Source organism: Arachis ipaensis, chromosome B04 (assembly GCF_000816755.2).
Source record: "Arachis ipaensis cultivar K30076 chromosome B04, Araip1.1, whole genome shotgun sequence".
In the NCBI taxonomy this organism is placed as follows: Eukaryota; Viridiplantae; Streptophyta; class Magnoliopsida; order Fabales; family Fabaceae; genus Arachis; species Arachis ipaensis.
The window spans coordinates 7,909,910-7,920,333 of record NC_029788.2 but is presented as its reverse complement, the minus strand read 5'-3'; the positions used below and the strand labels follow the sequence as shown (position 1 = coordinate 7,920,333).

At 35.1% G+C, this 10,424-nt stretch overlaps 1 protein-coding gene across 1 annotated transcript; it reads left to right on the top strand.

Moving 5' to 3' along the window:
* Window positions 4,633-9,324, top strand: LOC107638728 (probable galacturonosyltransferase 4). Its single transcript, XM_016342093.2, has 8 exons — window positions 4,633-5,449; window positions 5,554-5,630; window positions 5,724-5,802; window positions 5,909-6,165; window positions 6,666-6,931; window positions 7,109-7,466; window positions 7,690-8,265; window positions 8,612-9,324. Exons 1-8 carry the CDS (start codon window positions 5,347-5,349, stop codon window positions 8,885-8,887), a joined length of 1,992 nt encoding a protein of 663 aa, XP_016197579.1. The 5' UTR covers window positions 4,633-5,346; the 3' UTR covers window positions 8,888-9,324.

The following is a 10,424-nucleotide window of genomic DNA, read 5'->3' as shown; positions in this document are numbered from 1 at the left end:
GTGATTTAGGTATTTAAAATTTAGATTTAAATTTTAAAATTATAAGTTTAGTATTTAATTATTTTAAATTAGTCTTGAGTCATTTATGTAAGTTTTATTGAATTTTGTTATTAGAAAATAGGAATTGTATTTTAGCTTTTAAAATTTTAGAATTATATTTTTTGTAATTTAGGTCTTTAAATTTGAGATTCAAATTTTAAAATTGTAAGTTTAGGGTTTAATTATTTTAGATTAAAGACTTCGGTCAGATATTTAAGTTTTGTTGGATTTTGTGATTAGCAGATAAGGATTGTATTTAATGTTGTTAAACTTTAAAATTATAAGTTTTGTTGTTTAGGTCGTTAAATTTAAGATTTAAATGTTAAAACTGAAAGTTTAGTTTTAGATTATTTTAAATTAAATATTACAGTCCTTAATTTAAATACTTTTATTAAATTTAATTTAAAATTATAAGTTCAGTTTCTGCTTCCGATTATAGTATACGGATGAAATCTGTTAATGATGGAATTTTTATTTGTTTAGTTTTTTCTGTCACATACTGCAGTCGACTAGGTGTATTTATAGTGTCCGGAGGCAATAGAACATACATCTGCATGACAGGATCATACCCTATCTGGAGAGGGCTGGTTTGTACCACCTGGCAAGGCTCAACGTGAGGTGGTTCTGGTTGGACGAGCCCTTAGTCAGAGCCCTTTCATTAAGAGGTGGCGTCTTGAGACGCATACCTTTTATATGCCTTTCGGGGAGTGCACCATCATGCTGCAGGATGTAGCATACTAGCTGGGGCTGCCTGTGGATGGTTTATCTGTACAGATTTTGAGAAGCTGATGGATGATGGCAAACTGGCTTGGGAGTGATTTCAGGAACTATTTGATGAGCTTCCACTACAGAATAAGGTAAAGTAATTTACAGTCCACTTCACCTGGTTTCATGAGGGATTCAGGGTGCTACCGGATGATGCTACAGAGGATACCGTATGCATATATGCACGAGTTTATATCATGATGCTGCTTTCCACTCAGTTGTCCGGTGATAAAAGTAGAAATTGGGTTCATATACGGTGGTTGCCCTTTGTGGCGAGACTTGACGAGACAGGCAGTTATAGTTGGGGTAAGCAGCGTTGGCTTGGCTATATCGATGCATGTGTCAGGTGGTCAACAGAAATATGACAAACTTGGCAGGCCCCCTGCAGCTACTGCAGTCTTGGATTTTCTGGCGGTTCCCTAGTCTCAGGCCGCGGGGATTCGATGCCTTTTCCTTCCTGTTGGCTTCCAGGTATAGATATGTGCGTAGTTAGACTGTAAGTTTTTTTTTATGGTTCTACCTTTCCGTTGGCTTCCTCGCACAAATTACGTGGTAATCGAGCTGTCGGTGATCACTCGAAATCGAAGTGGCCAAACAAGTGTGAGATCCGTTGTATCTTTTAGCCTCCCAATTACCCTTGCGCTGCCGAAGTGCGATGCGAATCATCCACGTGCAGCCCTTCCCAAACTCCTTGCATCTCCCATGATACTTCAGATGATCTGACTCCATCACCCGATACTGAACTCCACGACGAATGCTATAATTCTTAACACTCATCACAGCTTCCTCCTTAGTATGGAAAGATTGGCCAATCTAAAATTTTCTAGAAGTATTGCCCTCGTGTAATCCTTGGTCTCCAAAGGTGTGTGCTACATCCGGTTGCTGACCCATTGCTTCCAAGTTCAACGTCGAGAAATGTGGCGGTTGTTGGTGGGAACAAGAACTAGATGACCCATGAGGTGCAGGTGGGCACCCCGGAGTCTCCTCCTCACTATCCCCCAATATGTCATCGGGCTCATCGTCCGAATCATCTTCCCGCATCGCATTTTCAACATGATCCGACTCACCATCACCAAAAAGACCAGTAATCAAACCAGGTGACCTAGCTGCCGGTGGTGGAACAAATTGAGGTGCAGCCAACAGACAACCAGGTGCAACGACGGGTATCGAAGTAGAAGCACCCCCCACCGTCGTCGACTGAGGATTTGGCGCTGATGCCCCGGAACTGTTGGCACCGTCTTCCAACTTGGCGTACAACTCGTATATTCTCACCTCCGGAAAATTCCGCCGACAATGAAACAAGATCTACATGTCTTCGTCCGACCCCATCACAAATGTTTCATACTACACACCACTTGACACAACCGCAATCGGAATCTTATAGAACACCTTCTTCACCCACTTGGCCCCACACAACCCTGCCTTCTATGCTCATCTTTAGATCCGACAAAGTATTTATCGAACGGATAAAAACGCTCAGCGGTTTTTTGTCAGTAAACTTAACACCATGACTTTTACTTTTTTTTTTTATTTTACCAGAGTAGTGGACTAGAACCAAAAAGCTCTCCTCATTATCCATTTGTGAAAGTGTGAAAATGACTCTCTACAAATGCACTACTTCCTCTTGGCTGGTATATATAGGCGAATTATACTAAAGCATAAACCGCTGGACCCCTGTAGCGGTTTATGCACATTCGTAATTCACACACAAATTGCGACACCCCTACCGCGGATTATGTGCATTTTGGCTTCCAACGTAAATCGCAAGATCCCTGTAGCGGTTTACGCATTTGTAAACCATGGGTCCTCTGTCACAGTTTACATAGTTTATGGAAAATATGCATTTTGGTATTCGTTTTGCAAAATATATATTCTGGTAAAATTAGAAGTCAAATAATTTGTTTTGGTAAATTGCCCATAATTTTATATTTGGATATCTCATATAAAAAAATCTTTTTATTTATCAATTATGTTTGGATATAACCATATAAAAATATTTTTTTATTACGTGAAAAAACATCTTTTCTTTAAGAAAAAAAATCTTTTATAAAAAATGTAAATTGTAACTTCTTAAAAAAGATTTTTTTTTTCTAGTACTTTTATTTTTACTAATAAAAAAATTTACTAAACACACCAAAAAAAAATTTTATTAAAAAAATATTTTTTAATTTTATTAACTTAATAACATTTAACAAACACTTAAAAAGGGTTCTCTTTATTACCACATTAAAATTCTTAGCTACACTTAAGAGTTTAGTTGAGGACACCATGGCACACAAATATTTTTTTTAATTTCGAGAACCCAATCTTGTTCACAAAGTTATCTATTGGATGAAGCATGATATATAGTAAGTGGTCAAGTAGCCAGGGTTTAACATTACCACAAATCATATTAATAATAAATAATTAAAAATAGACATATGGACAAGCATGCATGCTGTATTCAATTATTTTATAGATTCTTCATATATTTTTATTTTATTATGATATATTTATTTTTTTTAAACTTTTTTTCCCATTATTTTGTAAGTGAACTGAATTTTAAATAAGTTTTCTCTTAAAGATAATTTTATATATAAAATTTGAATCTGTCTTTTATTACATGAAGATATGATATTCTACTCTAAATTAGCCAGACAGTGAATCTATTCTTTAAGATTCGAGTTAAAAGTTTACAAAAAAATGAAAAAATAAAAACACTTTATCATCTCTTTAGTTTGGTGTAGTGTTCATTATTCATTCATGGGTATGTGTCTTTGATGCAATATAATTCTTGCCTTATTTCTATTATATAAGAGAAAACAAAATTTCTCTATCTGACATAACAAAGATTATTGTTATTGCAGTTTACATCATAAGCTAAACAGGGGATTTTTTTTTATCACTATTATTGAATTTTACACTTTTATAGTGGTATATTCCACTCTTATTTTAATTAATAAGAAGTTAGGAGGGACCAAAATCGTACTTACCCCTAATAATAATAATAATAATAATAATACCTAAAAAGATTAGAGTCAATATTATGTGCTAGTTTAATCAACTTTTTGGTTAATCCATTTCATTAACAAAGCAGCAATCACGGACACGCAAATTTCATAGTCAGAAATTCAGTCCTTCGTAATCACATGCTAATTAACTATTAATTAAATCCATAAATAAATTGACGCTTAATTTATTTACTTATAGAAAGAAAAAAAAAATCAACTCTACATCACCACAATACACTAAATTTCATAATTAATCTTAATAAGTTTCCATCCCCCCCCCTCCCCCTTTTTTTCAGTTTTTTATTCTTTATTATTGCTAATGAAAGACACTATGTCTAAATAGTTATCCGGTGGATAATGAATATTTTCATTATTTTGAGATAGCAAAAATAAAAGAAAAAAAAAACTTGATTGCTCTAAATCTTTTTTAAAAGAATAAGAAAACAAGGATGAAGATCATAGGTGGTGAATAATCTAAAATAAGTTGTAACAATAAGTTCAATGTGATCAACAATTTATATTAATTAATTAAAGTTTAAGAGAAAATTGAAAAATAATAATACTGTTATATACCAAATCAGAAGTGATATAGGAATATATAATTTTGACATTTTAAAAACTAATTTGTATTTTTTTAATTTTAGAAATAAGTATATCATGCCATAAAATTTGGAAGATAAATGATTGTATTTTGTTACATTTAGAGGATAATAAACAATTAAGCACGTATGAAAATTAATTAGGTTAGATTTTGTAGCATTAATGAAAGTTGCCGTTTGCAAGGTGACAAAAGATAAAAGTTACCAAAATATACAAAAATTGGAAGACAAACAAAGATTAGTCCCAAAAAAAAAGTTCATATATTTTTCTTTTCTCTCTCTCTCTCTGCTTCTTCCTGTTACCTCCAACGTCCTTCTTCTGCTTCTTCTTCTTCTTTCTTTTACTTTTTCCTCCGTGATTGTGATTCTGAACAACAACATTTTTCCAAAAAAGGGTACCAACTCTTAAAAATTGCACAAGGGAGGGTCCAATTGGTTCTCTCCCATTTTCACAAACACACGCACGCAAAACAAGGCATCATTTTTCTCTCTTTCTGATCCCAAAATGCGTTTCCCTCTTTCTTTCTTTCTTTCTTCTCCGTAATTCAATGTAACTGAAGTTTTCTTTCCCCCTCAGATTCCTTCCTTCCCTTCCATGTTTCTGCGGGTCCAAAGCTTAAACCTTTGAAACTTTTGAAGATTGAGAATTTTCTGCATCACGGAGATTTCGGGCACCACCCACAAGAGGAAGAAAGTGGGTCTTCTTTTTTTATAAAAGAAGTTTATATCTTTGGCTTTAATTTGCCCCCTTTCTAATTTTCACCTTGTTGGGTTGGTTCTTAATATCAGTGCCTCCTCTGAAGCACAGAACCTGAAAGAGGGGTTTCAGAGGGATTTCCAATTCTTTTCTTTTTTGATAATCTCTCTCTCTCTAGAAAGTGACAGGAGAAGGATCTCTTCCTCTTGTTAGAGAGGGTTCTTGAGGGTTTTTTTTCCCCAGCTGAGTGGTGAAAATGGTGGCTATGAGGAACATTGTGCTTTTGTTGCTTTGCATCACTGTTGTTGCTCCAATTGTTCTCTATACCGATCGTCTTGGCACCTACAAGTCACCATCCAGTGAGTCTTTTTCTTATCATTTTTTATTTTTATTTCAGTGTTTTCACTTTAGAAGTCTTTGTTGTATCTTGTTGCTGATTCTTGGGGTTTTCTGTTTTTTGCAGCCAAGGAAGAGTTTATTGAAGATGTTACTGCTTTTGTAGGTGCAGGTGACTCTGGCCATTTGAATCTGCTTCCTCAGGTAAAGCTCTGAAGAAATAAATATATACCTTGATGGTGGTTGAATCTGTGATAATTTATAGCTGAAATCTCTAATTTCTTGTTTTACAAATAGGAAACTTCAACAGCTCTTAAAGAGCCTATTGGGGTTGTATACACTGAGGACTTAACCAAAACAAAGAATTTGCCTCAAGGTATTTTGTTTGATCTTTCTATCTGTTGCTCAAAAGGGTTAGTTGTTGCTGTAACTTGTGAGATTTTCCAATGTTATCAAATGTCATTGTTCTGTTGATTTAATAGAGAGGCCGATGGTGGTTGAATCAAGGGAACATGTGTCGGCACGGGTGCTGTCAACTACAACTGAGGAAGATCAAGGTAGAAAGGAGAGCCTCATTAGACTGGTGACTGACAAGCAAGGGAATGAAGGGAACACCTTGGAGAAAGCTGATGGCGGTGGTGGCGAAAATGTAAATAGCGAAGATGCTATTGATGTTGATGACAGTGATGCAAAGCTCACTAAATCAGATCGTGCTTCTGATCGCGAGTCTCAAGTTAAGGTAGGTGATGGATTTTCCGTGCTTGTATTGCATCTGTTGCTGCTGTGGTTTGTGTAAGTGTTATCTTTGTTCATCTCTATGATGAGATTCTAGTGTTTGAATTGATAATCTTATCAGGAGTTTAGGGTCTGATATATAGCACATTTTTTAGTTTTAATTAGCTCAGTGCCTTAAAGTCATTATAATAAAATCTAGTTGATAAAGAAGTTCCACACTGATAAACCTATTTAGGTATGTGTTTCCTTTGTGTGGAGTTTGCATACATTAGATGAGACTGTATGCATTTGTGGTTTGCATTTAAAAAATTAGTTTGAGTCCGACGAAGATCAAAACAAATGGTAGTTAGTTGAATTGCTAATGTCAATTACAAAAATGGATCGAATGAGTTGCTAGATAGCATTTCCTGTCAACATTATTTGCTACACGTTCAAGCCTAGTTCATATTCAAGCCAAGTTCATTTTAAGTTTCTAGTTTCACATTTGCTGCAATTTTTTCTCAGGATATTAAACAGGAGCCGCAAGCAACTATCGCCTCCAGCAACATAAACAAGAAAATTCCCTCAGGGGAAACCAATAAGCAGAAAGAACAAATGCCACCAGATGCTAAGGTACAGCAACTCAAAGATCAACTCATCCAGGCTAAAATCTTTCTTTCCTTGCCAGTAGTAAAAAGCAACTCCCATCTTACGCGGGAACTACGACTACGGGTAAAGGAAGTTTCACGAACACTTGGAGATGCAAGCAAGGATTCTGACTTACCTAGGAAGTAAGTAACTATAAGAACACTGTTGTTTCCCTGTTTGTGTTCCCATGCTATCTTATTATATTCAAGTTTATGTTTTCTTCTTTAAGTTTCTTTTACTGCTGCTTATAAAAATGACGAGTAAGTAATTTCTCTACCAAGCTCCATTTCTCGTCATAATATGTGTCTTACTATTGGCAGTGCAAATGAGAGAATAAAGGCGATGGAACAAACTTTGTTGAAAGGGAAGCAAGCTCAAGATGATTGTGCTGCTGTTGTGAAGAAGCTTCGGGCTATGATCCACTCAACAGAGGAGCAGCTCCATGCACACAAGAAGCAGACTTTGTTCTTAACACAATTAACAGCAAAAACATTGCCAAAAGGTCTTCATTGTCTTCCACTGCGCCTTACAACTGAGTATTATAGCTTGAATTCTTCTCAGCAACAGTTCCCCAATCAAGAGAAGTTAGAAGACCCTCGACTATACCATTATGCAATATTCTCAGACAACATATTGGCTGCGGCTGTTGTTGTGAATTCAACTGCTGTTAATGCTAAGGTATCTGTTTTTCAATGTTGTGAATTCTGGACATCAAAGAAAAAATGGAGTGTGCTAGGGGTATAGCTGTGCTTTATCTATTTTAACTAAGAAAGATGGTTTCTTTTTTATTTTTGCCCCAAGTTTGTGAAGTAAAAGAAATTAAAAATTATCAGCACTGATGCTGTTTCGATTCCCCATTGACATGACTTGCTTATAATAATTTTATTTAATGAATTTGCAGGACACCTCAAAGCATGTTTTTCACATTGTTACCGACAGACTCAATTATGCAGCAATGAGGATGTGGTTTTTGGCAAATCCACCCGGCAATGCAACCATTCAGGTTCAGAACATTGAAGATTTTACATGGTTGAATGCAAGTTATAGTCCTGTTCTTAGGCAGTTGGGCTCTCCATCCATGATTGATTATTACTTCAAGACTCACCGAGCAACTTCTGATTCAAACCTGAAGTTTAGAAATCCAAAATATTTATCTATCTTGAATCATCTCCGTTTCTACCTGCCTGAGATCTTTCCAAAGCTCAACAAGGTGCTGTTCTTGGATGATGATATAGTTGTGAAGAAGGATCTGACTGGTCTTTGGTCAGTTGATCTGAAAGGCAATGTAAATGGTGCTGTAGAAACTTGTGGAGAAAGTTTTCATCGATTTGATCGTTATCTTAACTTCTCCCATCCTCTTATCGCAAAGAATTTTGACCCGCGGGCTTGTGGGTGGGCATATGGTATGAATATATTTGATTTAGCCGAATGGAAGAGGCAAAATATCACAGAGGTGTACCACAACTGGCAGAATCTGGTAAGTGATGCAGTTTGTTTTACCTTTTCAGTATGTATCCCATATGATTGGTAATAAATTCACATAAATTATATGTAGATTGGTAACTTTTTTTTCGCCATTAAACTTATTAGCTAATAAATAGGCATTTAAGGCATGTTATCAATATGTTTCATACTATCATTCAAAAATTGCGGATAGGAGTATGTATAATAATTTGGACTCGGTTTGACTGTTTGAGAAATGGAATGTATCATATATGCAACATTAGGCAGTTTGCAATTTCCGTAAACTATTTTTGACATATCTTGTTTCTTGGTCATAGAATCGTTGACTGATTTTTGTTTGCAATTAAATTGAATTACAGAATCATGATAGACAGCTGTGGAAGTTAGGAACACTGCCACCGGGTCTCATAACATTCTGGAAACGAACTTTCCCGCTGAACCGATCTTGGCATGTCCTGGGTCTCGGCTACAACCCCAATGTCAACCAAAGAGATATTGATCGCGCTGCCGTTATCCACTACAATGGCAACCTGAAGCCATGGCTTGAGATAAGTATTCCCAAGTTCCGAAGTCATTGGACAAAGTATGTCGATTATGATCATGTGTATTTGCGAGAATGCAACATCAACCCATAGAGATGTGTCTTCTTGGTACATTAAACCACTGATTGAAGTTTTCTTGGCACTAGCCATGCTGCAATGCACCGAATAGGTCTGCATTTTCATGTGTAGGGCTTCTAATTTTTTGTTAAAGCTTTACAATTCTTTTTGTATTGGTTTTCCCTGTTTTATGTCAGTATTTTTTGGATTTGGTCATAGTAGAGATTAAGAGTAAAAAATCAGAGTATCAATTTGCAACCATTGAACCTTGATCACTTACCAGCAGAGATGCTAACTGTACTTGTAAATGAAAATAGCTATTTTTAAGTTCTCTCCTCTTTGCCTCTTTGTTGTAGCTTGTACCCTACCATTTCCCTAAACAGTTCCTTTGTCTTGTAGTTGTACAATTCCTTGTTCTTTTATTGAAGTTGACACTCTTTTCAATACCCTTAATGGAATTAATCATTTTTTAAGCTCTTAACCCATCATTCATATTAACTTCATGTGGTTATGTTTTGATTTCAAATGGATTATTATATATTTCCTCATCTTGTTTCTGGTTTACAAGAATATATGTAGGTGCTAATATTGTAACAGCTTAAACTATCTCTACTATGCTGGTTGCTCAGCTAAGAAGTTAGTTAGATGTAGTAAAACAAAGGTTTGGTTTGTTCAATAATATAATCATAGTAGTTGGCTGCTACAACAATTCAAGGCTTGGTTTTGGACTTTGGTGGGGATGGTTAGGATACCCTTAAACCTTTTTTTGTGTATTGTTATATGGTGAGGAGGTAAATATAATGATATGGTAGGTAATGGTGAAGTTGGAAGTGGTAGTGTAAGTGTAGTTTGGTAGATAATGGTTAAGAAGGTGAGTAAAGTAGAAGTATGGTAGAAGAGAAATTGAAAAGAACTCTTGAATAAAGAGTAATCTCCAAATAAGATTAAGAAATTTTTTACTTGGATATTTTAATCTTTAATAAATTTTAATTATCAAATTTATTATGTTGATACATATCAAATCTTTACAAAATACTGATAAAGATTAGCTTGTCTAACAAAATGAAATGTTAGAAACAGATTTGGGGTATTACTAATTAAATGATTATGAATAGTAATTGATGGTGAGTGGGGACAAAGAATCATATGGATGGAATGCATAATTTTGAGGTGGGGTCCAATTGGGACAGGCTGTTTCCTAATGGGGACAGCATTACATTGCATGGAAAAAGATTAGTCATGAATCAGCACAGCACAGCAAGTGGTTGGTTGGTTGATTCAAAAAGAAAAAAGAACATTGCATTGGTGATCATCACGTGGGTGGTGGAACCCATTAACTTAACTATTTATCCCAACTATTCGTGTTTCTCAACAACTGTTTCGTGTAAATTTATTATTTATCAAAATAATTTAATTTAAAAATGTACAAAAAGAGGTAAAAAGATAAGAGAAGGATAAAAAAGTAAGAATGGAGTGACGACAGAATTCACTAATGTTCATTTTGGAGTACTCAGTAAATAATAAGCAACTATATTATATACTTTACATAAGAAAATTAAAATATAAATTTATC

Bases quoted from the DNA above. Each gene is read 5' to 3' on its own strand.
- LOC107638728 (XM_016342093.2), top strand. From the start codon at position 5,347: ATGGTGGCTATGAGGAACATTGTGCTTTTGTTGCTTTGCATCACTGTT. The intron at 6,166-6,665 runs GTAGGTGATGGA...ATTTTTTCTCAG, and splicing joins ATCGCGAGTCTCAAGTTAAG to GATATTAAACAGGAGCCGCA. The intron at 7,467-7,689 runs GTATCTGTTTTT...ATGAATTTGCAG, and splicing joins CAACTGCTGTTAATGCTAAG to GACACCTCAAAGCATGTTTT.